Source organism: Pseudochaenichthys georgianus, chromosome 17 (assembly GCF_902827115.2).
Source record: "Pseudochaenichthys georgianus chromosome 17, fPseGeo1.2, whole genome shotgun sequence".
NCBI lineage: Eukaryota > Metazoa > Chordata > Actinopteri > Perciformes > Channichthyidae > Pseudochaenichthys > Pseudochaenichthys georgianus.
In genome coordinates this window covers 24,145,009-24,164,146 of record NC_047519.1, presented here as the reverse complement: position 1 = coordinate 24,164,146, position 19,138 = coordinate 24,145,009, and the positions used below count along the sequence as shown (strand labels likewise).

General features: G+C 41.1%; 1 protein-coding gene across 1 annotated transcript in view; it reads right to left on the bottom strand.

The window, feature by feature from the left end:
* Positions 1–10,957: 10,957 nt before the first annotated feature.
* The window catches only part of LOC117462474 (plasma membrane calcium-transporting ATPase 1-like), an 11,274-nt gene continuing 3,093 nt past the window's right edge, over positions 10,958–19,138 (bottom strand). The window contains exons 3-19 of the mRNA XM_034104715.1: positions 18,597–18,794; positions 17,937–18,194; positions 17,251–17,376; positions 16,892–17,056; positions 16,557–16,700; positions 15,818–16,032; positions 15,345–15,587; positions 14,730–14,971; positions 14,416–14,653; positions 13,928–14,107; positions 13,512–13,599; positions 13,114–13,220; positions 12,634–12,825; positions 11,916–12,129; positions 11,572–11,783; positions 11,368–11,475; positions 10,958–11,213 (exon numbers count right to left, since the gene is read on the bottom strand). Coding sequence (XP_033960606.1) covers positions 11,145–11,213; positions 11,368–11,475; positions 11,572–11,783; positions 11,916–12,129; positions 12,634–12,825; positions 13,114–13,220; positions 13,512–13,599; positions 13,928–14,107; positions 14,416–14,653; positions 14,730–14,971; positions 15,345–15,587; positions 15,818–16,032; positions 16,557–16,700; positions 16,892–17,056; positions 17,251–17,376; positions 17,937–18,194; positions 18,597–18,794 — 2,999 coding nt within the window. The 3' untranslated portion in view covers positions 10,958–11,144. The remainder of the gene's footprint in view (positions 11,214–11,367; positions 11,476–11,571; positions 11,784–11,915; positions 12,130–12,633; positions 12,826–13,113; positions 13,221–13,511; positions 13,600–13,927; positions 14,108–14,415; positions 14,654–14,729; positions 14,972–15,344; positions 15,588–15,817; positions 16,033–16,556; positions 16,701–16,891; positions 17,057–17,250; positions 17,377–17,936; positions 18,195–18,596; positions 18,795–19,138) is intronic.

Here is a 19,138-nt window from a genome sequence, read left to right as displayed (position 1 = left end):
CTAGCCATGTCAAAACACATCTGATGAACTCAGCTAACTGCCCTACACTTAACACAAAACTTTTTCTTTTCAAAAAACCCACCTTTTGATTTTATACTATTTTTTAATGTTAAATGCTATAAATCTATTATGCTGGCTTGACCTTTTCACCTACCGATATCAAAACATACCTGTGAACTATATATTATACAAGTTAGCATACAAAAAATGTAGGCAGGCTATACTTGATTTATGTGTACTTTTTACACACACTAAGTAATTAAATGAATACAACTTACAACGATGTGAAATATTTACATATGAACAGGAATTTATTGGTTATCGCACAGGGTACATTGCCATTGTGCCAGTTCTTTTGGAACATGTACCATCTGGGTTGCTGTTAGGCACATGTCATGGAACCACCTTCCACATGAGTTACACTGGGTCTACAAAGAAAAACAAATTGAACATTTCATATTGGTGATATGATATTTTTGTGCATAATGTAAATGACAAAATGTAAAAAAATCACAGATTTGTCATTTTTTGTCCAGAATATGTTTTAATAACAATAATATATTTTGCACAATATCAGCATAGTGTAATTTTGTGAAGGTGCATATGTATCCTATCTTTTTATGTAACTACTTCTGCTCCTTTAACAAAGTGTTCCTTTAACAACAGGTTATTCCAACAACTAATGCTTTCTGATTTTTTTCTAATCTCCAATACACATTCCTGCATTTAAAATGTTCGTGTTGGATTTCAGGCACCTACCCAGTCAATTACTACTGCCTCAATGTCTTTGTCTCTTGGCACCTCCTTCAGGCCGCACATTGAACAGTAGTCTTTCTCTACAAGAACAACAACATTAATTTATGTAGTGCTTTAAAATTGACTCCCACACTGCATTACTGAAGGGGAGAACCTCAATAACCAAGTACCAGCATGCAGCAGCTTCTGAGTTACATAGCAGTCAGTTAAAAACATTTATTTAGCAGAATTAAGCAATAGCTCTTAATGATAACCCTAATAATTGTATGTATTTACCTGATGTGGACAGTAGCTCCTCTGCCATCTCTTCCCGGAGACGACACATATCCCTTGGCGAGTTCTTCATATTGAATGAAGGAATTGCCAGGAAAGACTGGATTGCCTCTTTAGCCATCTGATAGACATGTCATAATATGCGTTACTGGAGTGTAGTCAAGTACTTGTCAATCTTGTTTAGGGGTGTTCTGAATCTTCTTGTAATACCTGCATCACAAATACCCCGCAGCTTGTTGTGCCCTGCTGAACTGTGTGTGGAATTGTTGCGGCTTTCCACTTGAGGCTGCCCCACACCTGTTTGCCGTAAAGGTTTTGCTGCATCCGAAAGTAGCGGCTGGAAGACACAATGCAATGCACCAATGTCTAATTGTCTGTAGTCTCAGAACTCTGGCATGTATGCAGATATTATGACAGTGTCATCCAGATACTGTTGAAACATGAGTCATGATGTCCAAATGTTGTGCTCATTTCTGACGACTTTACAGATCTAGAACCATTTGACAAGGTTTATTTCTGAATCACAAAGTATGTTGAACTGTATTTCAGTTTGCGGTTGTATTTTGGTTAATTTATTTCCACCCACAATTGAAATAATCTTAGTAGTAGTAACGATGCCGCTTTCGTCAAATTAGTATGCATAGAAAGTGACAGGTGGACACGCCCCCAATTATTCAAATGAGCGAAGTCCGCCTCCCATTGGCCAATGAGCTAAGTCCCGCCTCCCATTGTCCGCCTCACATTCTTTGATGTGTGTGTTATCAGATTGGAGTGAAAGGCCCCCCCGGCGTAGTTCTTTGATGTACTGTATAAGTGCTCTCTTTAAAGTTAAGGTATTTGACCCTTGCCCCTGAGAGTTGAGTAATTAGCCTTGTAATCAGGTTTGAAATGCCCCAGGCAGTCCCTTTGTTGTATAGTTCTTTGATGTATTGATTAAGATAGTCTCTTTGAGTTAAGGTATTTGACCCCTGCCCCTCAGAGCCCTTTGTTGTCTAATCTAATTAGCCTTTGATGTTTGCCCTTTGATGTGTTGTGTTATAACAGGCAGGTGTGATTTCACATTGGTGAAAGCCTTTGATGTTAATCTCTGTATATCTTTTTAAGCTATGTGTGAGAATGCCTACCCTCCCAGCCTCCCCCCTTCTCCCCACCCCTCCTGAGGCTATGGCCAACAGAGTAGTGTATCTTACAGTTCCTTTGTGAGAGAATTACACACAAATCTGCAGAGTGTCACTAAAAAGTTTTACGCAGTGACTGACATTCTGTATGGGGGTTCACACCCGAGCTGCTGCAGGGGGAGGGCGTTGAAAAGGGGGTGAGTATGTTTGGCTCTCGGGGGGATGGTGTGTTAAGAGTCAGATTCTTAATGAAATCTTTACACATAAATCTGCCGAGTGTCTGTAAAAAGTCTTTAAATAAAAAAACGTGCCTTTTTAGAGTCAGAATCCTAACGAAATCTCCTCAAACAGAGTACTTCATGGTAGTGGTCCGATCTTTTCAGTAACTTTCTCAGAGAATTTAAGCATAAATCTGTCAAATGTTCAAAACAGCCTTGTTTTCACTGAAATGGGGCGAAGCCTGCGAGCTAGTTCAGGCAGTCAACTCGAGCACTTATGCTGCATTCATACATGACGCCCCCTTGCCACTCTACAACCAACCAAACAGAGTCTCCTTAATATGCCGCTCTATTTAACCTGCCAGATCTCTCTCCATGCATTGCTTGCTGCTGCTATTGCTGCAGCTACCTCTACGTCGCTGCTGCTTGCCTGCCCCACCACCACCCCAGCTTCCACCTGTAGGCTCGGGATTAGTTATTTAATCATCACTCATCGTGCTATGTATATCTATGGAGTGATGATGCCCGAGCCTAGTCGCCAAATTCAACTATATGCTGCTTCTAATAAACATGTTAAAGGAACACGTGAGTTGTCTGACTGAAATAGCCTCAAAATCACAAACTGACATTAAGAGTCAGATGCTTGCTTCAGTTAAACAAGGTTTTTTCTTTTCTGATAAACTTACATATTTTAGTTATTTTTCCGCTACCAAGATACTTTAAGATACACCTTGATGTATGCAACACTTAACAAAGGGTATAATATGAAGTACTTGGTAAGGAAGGGGTTTTTCTTTAAGGGGTGCAAAACTTTAGAACAGGGTAACATATTTATTAATTTGTATTGAATTGAGTTTTCTTTTTCTTTTTTGATTTTCAACATACTATTTGTACACAATGACTTTTCCATATTTCTGACATACTATACTTTTTTGACTTTTTTCTGTAGAATCTTGACAAAACTATTACTTGTTCTTAAATGATGACCTATTGCTGGAGATGAGATGAAAAAGCTACAACGCTTAAAGAACTTTTTTCTAAAAACTCTCAATTCTTTAAATGACTCCCCCCCATTCAAAGCAATAAGCCCCACCCTCCACTCAGCAAATCATCTACAACGAAAGACCCTACTAAGACGACAGTTGTAAACTAGCCATGGATCTGAGAAAAACCAAGACTCCCCCCGCGAGTTGCAGCCAGGAACAGACTACTGAACTACCATCAACACCACCATTTGGGAAACCCGAATCTTGCAGTACTACTGCTGCTGATTTTGCACCTTGGGCCAAAACGTCTCTGTTTATGGACACAGTGAAATCGGTGTTGGTTGATATTGTGGAGAGGGTGATACATCGGTACAGAGAAGAAATATGCAACGGGTGCCGAGTAAGTCACCCCGGCCAGAGGCAACACGATTTTGTGAATGACATGTCCGATTTTTACTTCAGAAACAATTACAACGCGTTAATGAAAAGACTCTGGCTCACCGACTTCATTACTGAGATCGACCAGACTCTTATTGATAAAGACATTTTCACGGATGATTGGAGGATCCAAGGCGCTTCGGAGGCTTTTCTTCACAATCTCAAAAATTGCAGACGCCTCAAGGAGAGACTTGAAAAGATCCATGCCGAGTTGGATGGAGAAGAAGAAGCCTAATAACCAGCAGTTGACTGAAGCCAGGGACTTGTTCGATACATTGCATTTTTCTCTTTAAAGTAAAATAAAAATGGGAAACTACTATGCAAAACGCTCTGTATATATTGATCAGAATGTAGTCATTACCCTTTTAATAAGTGTGGTGATGGGGACGATTGCAAACAGAACGAGTAGTGACCCCTGTGTAAAAAGAATGGCTGAAGTTTGTAAACTGGAAGACATGCTGGATATCGTTCGTTCTGGCAGTACTATTTCGGGTAATTGGGAAACGATTGTAAACGAAACATTTAAAGTGGTCCTGGAATCTTCATTTTCCGAAACATTCTGTAACATTACCTCAGAAATGAAACAAACATCAAAAGTGTATCATGTGCTCTCATTGTATACTCTGTTTGTAGATGTAATGCATCTTTGTGTCGAAAACAGCATACACATGAATATTTTGACTGAAGTGAAAAAACTCCATCAGGATATCTCCAGTAATATGGGGAATTCTAAGCTGGAGACGGTCCTGGGGATGCTACAATCAGTATAACTATTGATTTTGTGTGTGAAAAATAAAAAAAGTGTTTTTTTACATTTAAAAACTGTTGTCATCATTATAGCAAGGGGAGCGTGTCAGATACATGTGTATTACAGTCCTTCTTTTTGTGTTTTTCAGTGTTTTGTGTGTGTCTGTACACTCCCATTAAGAGTCAGATTATTAACGAAATCTAATAAAACAGAGTACTTTCATGGTAGTGGTCAGCTTTTTAAAAATAAAAGTGTATCTTTCGGTAACCTTTTTGAGAGAATTAAGCATAAATCTGTCAAATGTTCAAAACAGCCTTGTTTCACTGACATAGCCTCTAAAATCACAAACTGCCATTAAGAGTCAGAATCTTAACGGAATCTAATAAAACAGAGTACTTTCATGGTAGTGGTCAGCTTTTAAAAAAGAAAAGTGTATCTTTCAGTAACTTTTTGAGAGAGTTAAGCATAAATCTGTCAAATGTTTCAAAACAGCCTTGTTTTACTGACATAGCCTCAAAATCACAAATTGCCATTAAGAGTCAGATGCTTGACGAAATCTACTAATACAAAGTACTTCATGCTAGTGGTCAGCTTGTATACACAATAGTGTATCTTTCAGTAACTTTCTTAGAGAATTTAAGCATAAATCTGTCAAATGTTCAAAACAGCCTTGTTTCACTGACATAGCTCAACATCACAAACTGCCATTAAGAGTAAGATTCTTAATGAAATCTACGGACACAAAGTCTACTTTATTATCTACTTTTCAGCTTTTGAATACAAAAGTGTATATGCTTGACGAAATCTATTAGATTCCGTTAAGATTCTGACTCTTAATGGCAGTTTGTGATTTTAGAGGCTATGTCAGTGAAACAAGGCTGTTTTGAACATTTGACAGATTTATGCTTAATTCTCTCAAAAAGGTTACCGAAAGATACACTTTTATTTTTAAAAAGCTGACCACTACCATGAAAGTACTCTGTTTTATTAGATTTCGTAAAGCATCTGACTCTTAATGGCAGTTTGTGATTTTGAGGCTAATTCAGTGAAACAAGGCTGTTTTGAACATTTGACAGATTTATGCTTAATTCTCTCAAAAAGATACTGAAAGATACACTTTTGTGTATAAAAGCTGAAAAGTAGATAATGAAGTACTTTGTTTTAGTAGATTTCGTCAAGCATCTGACTCTTAATGTCAGTTTGTGATTTTGAGGCTATTTCAGTCAGAAAACTCACGTGTTCCTTTAACATGTTTATTAGAAGCAGCATATAGTTGAATTTGGCGACTAGGCTCGGGCATCATCACTCCATAGATATACATAGCACGATGAGTGATGATTAAATAACTAACCCCGAGCCTACAGGTGGAAGCTGGGGTGGAAGCTGGGGTGGTGGTGGGGCAGGCAAGCAGCAGCGACGTATAGGTAGCTGCAGCAATAGCAGCAGCAAGCAATGCATGGAGAGAGATCTGGCAGGTTAAATAGAGCGGCATATTAAGGAGACTCTGTTTGGTTGGTTGTAGAGTGGCAAGGGGGCGTTATGTATGAATGCAGCATAAGTGCTCGAGTTGACTGCCTGAACTAGCTCGCAGGCTTCGCCCCATTTCAGTGAAAACAAGGCAGTTTTGAACATTTGACAGATTTATGCTTAAATTCTTTGAGAAAGTTACTGAAAAGATACACTTTTGTGTATAAAAGCGGACCACTACCATGAAGTACTCTGTTTGAGGAGATTTCGTTAGGATTCTGACTCTAAAAAGGCAAGTTTTTTTATTTAAAGACTTTTTACAGACACTCGGCAGATTTATGTGTAAAGATTTCATTAAGAATCTGACTCTTAACACACCATCCCCCTGAGAGCCAAGCATACTCACCCCCTTTTCAACGCCCTCCCCCTGCAGCAGCTCGGGTGTGAACCCCCATACAGAATGTCAGTCACTGCGTAAAACTTTTTAGTGACACTCTGCAGATTTGTGTGTAATTCTCTCACAAAGGAACTGTAAGATACACTTTTTATGTATGCAAAACCTTAAAACATTTCTGAAAATAAAATACTTTATCTTAATACATTTTCTTTAAAAGCACTTTTTTGAAATGATTTATTTATTATTTCATTGGAGCAATCCAGTTTTGTTGACATCAATGCTTTATTCTCTTTTCTTGTGTTACTAAGATACTTTTAGTTACACTTTAATGGATGCAAACCTGTCATTTTGGAGAAACTATCTCGAGTGAGCTAAAATTTGAAAGTACACAACGGGGGGAAAATCTGCCACTTCCTCACAGAGCCCCTCCTCCAGCACCCACGAACGCGCACATGACCAAAAGAGGGCGCGAGATAAGTTTGTGCACAGGCTGACAGGCAGGTAGGCGTCTGAACCCCTGACTTGGGAAGCTGAATTGTCTGTCTTTTTTTAATTTAGTTTGATCATATCTCTATACACTACTCTGTTAGCCATAGCCTCAGGAGGGGTGGGGAGAAGGGGGGAGGCTGGGAGGGTAGGCATTCTCACACATAGCTTAAAAAGATATACAGAGATTAACATCAAAGGCTTTCACCAATGTGAAATCACACCTGCCTGTTATAACACAACACATCAAAGGGCAAACATCAAAGGCTAATTAGATTAGACAACAAAGGGCTCTGAGGGGCAGGGGTCAAATACCTTAACTCAAAGAGACTATCTTAATCAATACATCAAAGAACTATACAACAAAGGAATGATTACAAGGCTAATTACTCAACTCTCAGGGGCAAGGGTCAAATACCTTAACTTTAAAGAGAGCACTTATACAGTACATCAAAGAACTACGCCGGGGGGCCTTTCACTCCAATCTGATAACACACACATCAAAGAATGTGAGGCGGGACAATGGGAGGTGGGACTTAGCTCATTGGCCAATGGGAGGCGGACTTCGCTCATTTGCATATTTGGGGGCGTGTCCACCGGTCACTTTCTATGCATACTAATTTGACGAAAGCGGCATCGTTACTACTACTAAGATTATTTCAATTGTGGGTAGAAATAAATTAACCAAAATACAACCGCAAACTGAAATACAGTTCAACATACTTTGTGATTCAGATGTAAAGTCGTCAGAAATGAGCACAACATTTGGACATCATGACTCATGTTTCAACAGTATCTGGATGACACTGTCATAATATCTGCATACATGCCAGAGTTCTGAGACTACAGACAATTAGACATTGGTGCATTGCATTGTGTCTTCCAGCCGCTACTTTCGGATGCAGCAAAACCTTTACGGCAAACAGGTGTGGGGCAGCCTCAAGTGGAAAGCCGCAACAATTCCACACACAGTTCAGCAGGGCACAACAAGCTGCGGGGTATTTGTGATGCAGGTATTACAAGAAGATTCAGAACACCCCTAAGCAAGATTGACAAGTACTTGACTACACTCCAGTAACGCATATTATGACATGTCTATCAGATGGCTAAAGAGGCAATCCAGTCTTTCCTGGCAATTCCTTCATTCAATATGAAGAACTCGCCAAGGGATATGTGTCGTCTCCGGGAAGAGATGGCAGAGGAGCTACTGTCCACATCAGGTAAATACATACAATTATTAGGGTTATCATTAAGAGCTATTGCTTAATTCTGCTAAATAAATGTTTTTAACTGACTGCTATGTAACTCAGAAGCTGCTGCATGCTGGTACTTGGTTATTGAGGTTCTCCCCTTCAGTAATGCAGTGTGGGAGTCAATTTTAAAGCACTACATAAATTAATGTTGTTGTTCTTGTAGAGAAAGACTACTGTTCAATGTGCGGCCTGAAGGAGGTGCCAAGAGACAAAGACATTGAGGCAGTAGTAATTGACTGGGTAGGTGCCTGAAATCCAACACGAACATTTTAAATGCAGGAATGTGTATTGGAGATTAGAAAAAAATCAGAAAGCATTAGTTGTTGGAATAACCTGTTGTTAAAGGAACACTTTGTTAAAGGAGCAGAAGTAGTTACATAAAAAGATAGGATACATATGCACCTTCACAAAATTACACTATGCTGATATTGTGCAAAATATATTATTGTTATTAAAACATATTCTGGACAAAAAATGACAAATCTGTGATTTTTTTACATTTTGTCATTTACATTATGCACAAAAAAATCATATCACCAATATGAAATGTTCAATTTGTTTTTCTTTGTAGACCCAGTGTAACTCATGTGGAAGGTGGTTCCATGACATGTGCCTAACAGCAACCCAGATGGTACATGTTCCAAAAGAACTGGCACAATGGCAATGTACCCTGTGCGATAACCAATAAATTCCTGTTCATATGTAAATATTTCACATCGTTGTAAGTTGTATTTATTTAATTACTTAGTGTGTGTAAAAAGTACACATAAATCAAGTATAGCCTGCCTACATTTTTTGTATGCTAACTTGTATAATATATAGTTCACAGGTATGTTTTGATATCGGTAGGTGAAAAGGTCAAGCCAGCATAATAGATTTATAGCATTTAACATTAAAAAATAGTATAAAATCAAAAGGTGGGTTTTTTGAAAAGAAAAAGCTTTGTGTTAAGTGTAGGGCAGTTAGCTGAGTTCATCAGATGTGTTTTGACATGGGTAGGTGAAAAGGTCAAGCCGCATAATAGATTTATAGAATTTTTTAACATTAAAAAAATAGTATAAAATCAAAAGGTGGGTTTTTTTGGAAAAAAAAAGCTTTGCGTTAAGTGTAGGGCAGTTAGCTGAGTTCATCAGATGTGTTTTGACATGGGTAGGTGAAAAGGTCAAGCCGCATAATAGATGTATAGCATTTAACATTAAAAAATAGTATAAAATCAAAAGGTGGGTTTTTTGAAAAAAAAGCTTTGTGTTATATAGGCAGGCCTTGTATTAACACATCGAAGTTGGTTTGACAAAAGTTCGTCCATCGAAGCCAGTGTTAAATAGATTTTTCGAATGTGTCGAATATCCAACGTCCAATATAAAACCAAATTGACCACGGTCTCATAAGAAGCATCTAAATGACCCCCGAGCGAAAAATGCTAATGGACATTGGCACAGAACTCAAGATAAAAGTACCCTTATTACTTATCGTAGCTGCACATACAATATATCCGATTAAAGCTGAGACTCCACAGATTATGTAGGTATATAGTATCATCACTGAGTGATCCGGACTCGCGACAGGGGAAGCAAATACAGTCATCACAACATGTACCTTTACAGAGCTTCTAGGGAGATCGTCTCACCACCGTAGCTGTCAATCTGATCAAAAGACGTGTTCAATGGCATTAAAATGAGAAAAAACGCGGCTGAATCGGTTAATCCATAGGTTTTTAACGTCTATGTATAAAAAAATGATTGAATTTATAATCCATTATTCCATTTTTATGTAAAAATCGGAGCGCAAATGCTAGCTGCTAATGGTAGCCACCACAGCTAGGCTAACGTGGTTACTTTTTAAACAATGTTAAGTCCAACACGTTTTGTCACGTTTGAAGGGACAAAATCGTGACATCTTCACATCTCCCAGCATGGTAAATCGTCACATGTTCACGTCTTGCCGTGATATCAGGTTGGTTCTGTCAGTGAGAGTGGTGTTTAGTATACAGCAGCCTGTGACTGCCAATAATAGTTGAAATGTCTTCCTTACAATTGTAAGCAGTTATGAAATACCTGTTTGTGAAAGGTTATTTGTATTTTGTATTGTTCATATAGAAACCACACCACTGCTTTCTGCTCACTGGTGAGTTAGCCTATGAATGAGTGTGAAGCACATCAGGCTGGCAGTTGTATGGGCATTGCACTATGGTAGTTATTTGCACATTGTTAATCATGGGAAATGCATCCTTAAATTGGTTAACTGTGAGGTGTTATACAATTGTACTGTACTCTGGAGAGTTGTTTAAGGTAAAGCACCACCTTGCAGGATAATCATGATTACTTCCAGCATCGATTCAAGTAATTCTGTCTTATTTTTGTGTAAAATACTTTTATTTTATTTTGCGCCCTTGATGACTGCATAATGCCAGTTGCTCATGGATTAGTGCCCCGAGGAATGACTGATAGAGTTTAGCACTGATTTTAAAAGCACAGGGTTAGGGTCAGGGATCGAAGTCCGTTCATCAGGGTAAGAAGAGACTCATGATATCAGAGATCTCGCTGCACTGAGATGTCATTGTGTATATGCATATGTCATAACAACAGATGTATGAGCTTAATCCAGCCCAGAAACAATTGTAGTCATTTTCCTAATGCAGATATTTGTATGAATGTCAAAGACATTTAACAGCAATTTCATAATTTAAATGACTGATAGTTTTCATGAAATAAATTACATATATTCACTTTATCTAATTTATCATAAGAGCTTATGTATATCTGCATCATTGTTTGAGATAATAGGCAGCCTAACACATGTTAGCAAAATAATAAATACTTTTTAAAGCATCATTGACTGCTCTTTATTCTGCAATATGAAATTAGTAGATTTTGAAAGGGCAACTCTGTTTGCACCTAACTAATAATACAAATACAATGAGGGCAGCACCACTTAATTGTATGGGACCAGGCCAGGCAGCATGTGTGGTTCTTCCACAGGCCCCTGGCTCCTCTTCTCAGTGCGGTCACTTTTCTGCACGAGTCGCAGGCTTTATAACCTTCCGGCAGCCGCAGCTTGGGATGCTGGACACCACCTGAGAGACAGGGTAAAAATACACAACAATAAGACACATCGGCAACACTATCCGTATGAGCTGAACATGTTTGTAGACTGTTTTTACTGTCTAATGATGATCAGCTGCAGAAAGGACCAGGTCAATGTTTAATTGCATGTCATCCCTGTCTCACCTGTCCCCACAGCAGGCTGCCGAGACCCAGACAGGCACAGATCAGCCACTGCTGCCAGTTCAGAGCCACACAGCTGAAGGGTGAGCCCCCAAACTGCACAATGAGGATCTACAGGAGGAAGGGAGACACAGCATCATCCAGCGAATCTTTCATTACTCCTCACTGTGAACCAGACCAGGTGTGACGATAGCCCTCCCAGGTTACCTGGGCGAGGAGGGTTCCCAGGAGGATGACGCAGAAGATGGTGTTTTTTAAAATCCCCTCAAACACGTTTCTCTCTCCATGGATCTTCCTTGCATTGATCTCATTGAAGATTTGCATGAGTACAAAGGTGTTGAACACTATGGTGTAGTGTACAGAGGGCGGAGCGTGGAGGGGGGCGTTTCTGCCACTGGCAATGTTGAGCAAAATCTCCCCTGTGAAAGGGAGGGTCAAAGTAATTCATCATTAATTAGTAAGTCAGTTGTAATAAGGCTATCAAATGTTTCTTATTAGGAGGTTTTAAGTGAGCCTGTTTTAGACCACTAAGGTTTGCTGCGTTCACTGACCATGGTAGATCAGGGTGAAGATTACGGCCAGCTGGTAGATGGCGTGTCCGACAATGTTCTTCATCATGGTGTGAGAAATGAGGGGCTTGTCGCGGCCGTAGGGTTTCCTGAGCAGCAGCGCGTCGGTTGGCTGCTCGGTGGCCAGAGCCAGTGAAGCAAAGGTGTCCATTATGAGGTTCACCCACAGCATCTGCACAGCTTTCAGAGGAGAGTCCTGGCAACACACACACACACACACACACACACACACACACACACACACACACACACACACACACACACACACACACACACACACACACACACACACACACCCCCACACACACACACACACACACACACACACACACACACACACACACACACACACACACACACACACACACACACACACACACACACACACACACATTCATTTTGTGTTTGACGATTCTCTTTAGAATGCCATGCATTTAATGTTATCTGTCATGTTTAAAAGAAGAAAAAGAGATTCCCAATGAACATGTTCCTGTTTGAAGCCAGTGTAGTTCACTCGTCTACACCGTCTTTGAGGCTTTGAAAAAGAGACTGAACCATGAAATTGTTCCCAGTGGCCCACCCAGCACCTTATGGTAGCTCGGCAGCCTTTTTTTAGCAACAGGGTGAGTGTGTGGGTGAATATTTAAAGTCATTCTGTCCACCCATCGTGTAGGCAGCAGAGGAGTCAGGAGGCTGTCACCTGGGTGATACAGGCCCCGGTGAAGGCCACGATGACGGCGACAACATTGACTGTGAGCTGGAACTGCAGGAACTTGGAGATGCTGTCGTAAACATTCCTGCCCCACTTCACTGCCTGCACGATGCTGCTGAAGTTATCGTCCGTCAGGATGATGTCAGACGCCTCCTTCGCCACGTCCGTCCCTGCAATGCCCTGCACAACACAGCATGGTGGTTAGTCAACGCAAAGCTTACACCAGAACTGACTCTGAGCCTAGGTTTAGACCAGGACTGGTGTTGCATCGCAGGTGGATCATGAAGTCATCAATATTTGTTTTCTTAGAGGAATAGCCTAAAACGGTTGATAGTAGAAAAACATAAATGATGCAGAATCAATCATTTTATATTTTCCGTTTCTCAAATCAATAGTAATTTGTTACAGTAATAATTGTACAAAGTTTGAAATAAGAATCAGTCTGATGACATTAGCGCCAATAGTTACCATGGCAAAGCCAACATCCGCTTTCTTGAGGGCAGGGCCGTCATTTGTTCCATCTCCAGTTACCGCGACAACCTGCCTCTTCTCCAGCACAGTGCTGTCGATGATACCTGAGCAATGATGAGCACACGCGGCTTAGACACACTTAAGGGCAACATTCTGATGGTCTTTGAAAACAGCTAGAACACTGTTGTTCTCTGTTGTTTTGAGCCCCTCCTTTCAGCATGTTTGATCTATTTCTTAAATGTAGGGTTCAGAGTTTCCTCTGAATTTGTATATATGCATACATTAAAAGTTTGCTTCCCATTGATTTTGATGTTTTTATTACATTGCCATACTTGTCCCAATCCCCGTCTATGTGACCCCTATGACTCTCCTTGACCTCGTTTAGTGTGGCTCACCTTTGACCAGATTGTATTTGTCGGTCGGAGACGATCTGGCAAGGACTCTCAGATTCGGCCAAATGTTGTCGATGAGCCCCTGCTCAATCTGCACAAAAACCAAAACGAGATAAACATGAAGTGTTAGTTGAGTAACATACATTTAAATCAGTGTAGCAGACTGAAATTAGGCTAGTTTCCCCTAAAACTGTTGTTAGTGTGCCTACAAGGGTTAAAAAGAGAATTCAAGTGGTTGTGAGAACATATCAGGGACAGGACATTTAAAAAGGACAACAATCTCAAATGTACCTTTCACAATGTGTATAGTGCCAGAAGTGCTAAAATGTGAAGTTGTTGGAACTACAAAGAACTGTGAGGGGTCATGATGGATTGAGATCATACACTGATGTCTGTGATTCAGTCTATCTTTGTCTGACCTCTCCCTGACTGTTGCGGATCAGTCGGTTGAACTCCTTGCCGTCAATACACAGGAAGTCATCTCCAGTGTTCAGGATGCCACATTTGCAGGCTATGGCCCGGGCAGTACTGATGTTGTCTCCGGTTACCATGCGGACAGTGATCCCGGCCTGCTGGCACTTTCTGATAGCTTCTGGTACCTGATGAGGACAACAGAAGAAACAATAAGAAAAGGTGCTCAACAATTCTGTTGATACACTCATTGTCATAAAGTGTTCCCAAAACTTCTCTCCTTCAAACGAATGTCTCCCGTTTACCTCTAGAGCTCCTCTAAATATCAGCACCGATAGTTATCAGAATTATTTTCTCTCTCTAACACGCTTAAAAGAGACACATTTCATAATTCCACTAGTTGAAAACCCTCACAAAGTGCTGACATACTGTGTATTTGTACTGTTATTGACCGGTTGCCTCCATGTGTCCCTTTGTAAAGACTGAGTTGACGTACCTCAGGTCGTACAGGGTCTTCGATGCCGACCACAGCGATGCAGGTGAGGTTGCTGAGGATGTCTCCCTCGTCTTCCCAGTTGGGCTCTCCGTCAGCGGCTGGGAAATCTTTGTAAGCGAGGCAGATGGTCCTGAGGCCCTGAGATGCCATCGGCTCGATCACCTGCTTCATCATTTCTTTTCGTTTCCGGGTTCCAAAGGGAATTGCCTCGCCGCTGGGTGCCAGGATCATACAACACCTGGAACAACAGGAAAGAGTCATGTAATCATCATATAACTGAGCCAGAGTTGTGTGAGCAGTAGCAGCAAACCTACTTCAAGAGCAGGATCTCAGAGGCCCCCTTGCTGAACATTCGGTAGCTGCCATCAGGGTTATACAGCACGGTGCTCATAGACTTCCTCTCCGAGTTGAAGGTGTAGACCTTGAAGAGACTCTCTTCTGGTATTCTTTCGCGGATGGCCTGGTAGTGTCGGTCCAGCTTGAGGGAGAATCCCAATAAGGCACACTCAGTCTTGTTTCCTATCTGGCTAGGGAGCCCACCATCCTTCTCTGGAGCCTGCAGGACACAGCAGCAGAGAGGGTGCCAAATCACAGCAGAAGTTAAATGTATTTCATTACAAATCAGGTTCTTTAAAGGGTGTGTGAATCAAATGCAGCAGCACATGACAATAACATCAATCCAATAGCATTGGCAACACACAACAACAAATGAGATAAGAAGTGCTCAATGTTTTCCAGGGCTTAGATCAAATATATGACAATTTGGAGATCTGTAATGACAAATGTGGCTTCTTTAGTAATTAGTAAACCATGGCAAGCTGTCCATAACCAGAAGCCAGAAATAAATAAATAAATAGCAAAATAACGGGACCACCAGTGGGAAACACTTCCTTGAGCTTCCTGAATGGACAGGTATTTTTAAATCTCACCAGTATCTTGGAGGTGTACGCGCAGTTGACCCCTATGCCCGTGGTGAGTAGATCCATGGCCGATGCTGGGATGTCTTTCAACCTCGGCAACCCTTTGTAATAGTGCCCTGTAATGAAAACCTGCACGACCGTCATGCGGTTCATCGTCAGCGTGCCTGTCTTGTCGGAGCAGATGGCTGTGGCGTTGCCCATCGTCTCACAGGCGTCCAGGTGGCGAACCAAGTTGTTGTCCCTCATCATTTTCTGACAAATGGGGAATTCAGAGTTACCCCATTTGAAGTGCTTTATTCTGAATTTACTACAAACATTTACAGAACGAACAGTGATTCAGACAGGATTGTCTGGCAGTGGACATTTTTGAAAGGCTTAACACCAACATGGAATGTGGCAAATGTTGTCCTTAACCTAATGCTGTTGACTGTACATGTTCAGTGTGGGAGTGATGGGCTGTGTAATGTTGTGTACTAACAGACCTTGACTGAATAGGCCAGGGAGATGGTGACGGCCAGAGGGAGACCTTCAGGCACAGCCACCACCAGCACCGTCACACCGATGATCAAGAACTTGACCAAGAACTGCACGTAGATGGGCATACAGTCGCTGGACCAGGGAACAGACTGCACCCAGAAGGTATCGATCAGGAAGCGAGTGATGAGGATGAGGACGGTGAGAGACGACATGAGCAGTCCTGAAGACACAGATGAAAATACATTTTAGTTCTTTAATGAGCAGTGAAAAGTGTTTTCATGCAGAGACCAAACTGAGAGTGAACTGAGACTAAAACCCAGTTTTTCTCATGAGATGACGATGAGTTGTCAATGGACTGTCGACATTGATTTTCAAAAGGGAAGAGGACCACCCTTGTATGAGAGTGGGAGGTCATTGTTTCACCACACACTGGAACTCATGATGGTGAAATCATGATTTGTATGGTAGTTTTTTGACAGTTGTGATTTGTATTAATAGACAAAAGGAGAGACAAATGTGTGTGTGTGTGTGTGTGTGTGTGTGTGTGTGTGTGTGTGTGTGTGTGTGTGTGTGTGTGTGTGTGTGTGTGTGTGTGTGTGTGTGTGTGTGTGTGTGTGTGTGTGTGTGTGTGTGTGTGTGTGTGTGTGTGTGTGTGTTGTGCACAGACAATCATGTAGTTCAGTTATTAAGGTTACTAACTGTAATAGAAGGCCAAACAATGATATGATTTAATATAATCAGTACCTGCTTTGCCGATCTGCATGGTCAGTTTGTTCAGCTTCAACTGGAGGACTGACTTGGTCTTCGTTGATAGATTTTTCTTCTTTTCTGGTTGTCCATCCTCGTTGAGCGGCCGCATGTCCATCACAACGTCATCATCGTTTTGTTCTACAGAGGATAGGAAGGCAATAACACAAGTCGAGTCTATGACGCCAGGTTTAACCCAGCATAGCAGCTGATGAAATCTGTATTGTTATGACTAAATTAAACTTCAACTACTTGAATGAAGCACTAAAGTTATAATGATTCATGGTAAGCAGTCTCTAGAATAATCAGATTACTTTGTGTTCTGAACTTACCTTTGTTGTCCACCTGCTCTTTCTTTTGTTTGCCATCTTCCTCAACAGCATCATCACTGTCATCTTCCTCACCAGCAGCAAGCAGCGCGAAGATGATTCCAGTCTGAGAGTTCACTCCAACAGCACTGACCAACATCTTGCCAGAGCCCTCCATCACATGGGTACCTGAGGGGGAGAGACAGATCATGATGGAAGCTTCAGACGGTAGGGCTTTTGGATTATTCTGGACCTTACTGAGATCACGATTATTGGGTGGTATTTAAATCAAATAAATTGAATTGAAATAATATGCATGTTGTTTATCGGTCATGGTCCTTTTTCCTGCTGTGTTTTCATGTGAATGGAGAAGGGTGGAGCACCTGACAGCAACATGGGGTCGTTGTCGACACTCTTCTTCACATGATCCGACTCCCCGGTCAGAGAGCTCTCATCAATTTTCAGATCGTTGCCCTGGATCAGGACGCCGTCAGTAGGCAGGAGGTCACCTGGAAAAACAACCAACAGGTACACTGTAACAACAGCTCACCCTCATCAGGTCCTCATCACAACATTGTATCTGTCGCATGAGGACTGGAGGATAACAACAATAAAATGATTGTATTGAAACAACTTTCGGACACGATTATTCCGTCTACAAAAGAAGACATTAGACCCGTGTTCTTCTCTGAGAGCCAGAGTCATTGTTACATTGAACTGAGAGCGTTACTAAACTAATTGAAGATTTTCAATAGTAGTTTTCCTAGGACACCTCAATGTCATTATGTTACATTCACTTTTTTAAGATGCTTATGTCTAAAATGACTAACAATTATAACGCAAGACCTCGTAATTAGACTGTGTGTGTTTCGTTTGAGAATTCTCCCATATCTGATAAATAGTCCAATTCAAAAGGAGCTAGATGTCATGACAAATACAAAATTCCCTGTCAAAACTGACATCGTAAAGCATTTCCAAATAGCTATATTGCAAGCAGTTATTTTGGCAGTCTTCATCACTTTCAATCAACGGTGAGCTGTGTTTTAGCTGATCCACTTTTTCCTCTTACCATATTTGACTTGTGCGATGTCTCCGACGACAATCTCCGACACGAGGATCTGGATCACGTGCCCTGCCCGGACCACGGTGAACTTCTGCTCCTGATCGATGCGGCTCTGGAGCCCGCGGAACTGCTTCTCCTTACTCCAGTCGTTGAAGGCTGTCACCAGGACGACGCAGACCACAGACAGGAGAATGGCTGCACCTTCGATCCATCCAGCCTCCGCCTCACTGTCCTCCACCACGCCGCCGGCCGCTTTGCCGCAGTCTGAACCCAGACAACGTGTGTCAACATTAAGTTATTTTAAACATTAAGTTATTTGACCTTGCTTATTTAACCACTCAAACAGTGCTGACCTAAATCTTATACATGTCATAGAAAAGGAGTGAATATATCTAATGTTTTAATATGTTTGTTGAAAATAACTTAAATGAAGATGATGATATTAAAACAGGTACAATTTAAATATCGAATGAAAATCAAGCTAAAAGGCTGAGGAAGAGTGACCTGAGACGTACCCATCTGTCACTCAAAGCTGCCACCCCACTTACAATGTGTAGCATTAAACTTTAATATCATTAAAACAGCTATTTTTTGGACCTGAAAACAAGCTGTGAGGTGTTTACACACAGGTTCATTTGATTGTTTAAAAGCAACATCTAAACTCACGCTGTCTGTCAGCACTGGGTGGACTGTAGAAGGAAAGTGCTAGAGAAATTATGGCTGCCACTTGGAGGATGATGAGTGTGACATCATTCAGGGCTTTCCACACCAACTGCAGAAAGGTTTTTGCCTTTTGAGGAGGGAGGACGTTTTGTCCATACTCCTTTTGCCTTCTGTTGATGTCCTCTACTGTTCCATCCAAACCTGCAGCAGGAGACACAAAGACAATATCAGACTCATGTCCTACCCACTCAGTTTATTGAATATATTATGTTTGTTTTAGAAACCTTCTGGAATCTCTATCTTAAGAGACTTGTATAATTTGCCGTAATGCTTCGCTAACAATATGCGTTTCAAAATGCAGGGGGGGGGGGTCAAAATGTCCATAGATTCCAAATCTGTTGGGCTGTATTATTGACAAACGTGTGTTATTATAAGAATGTTCTTATAATATTAGACACGTTTGGTTGTCTTGTTCATTTCAAGGATTTGTCCGTCTTTGAAACTTGGTGTGATGCAACATCTGGCAGTAACCAGAGACACCAACC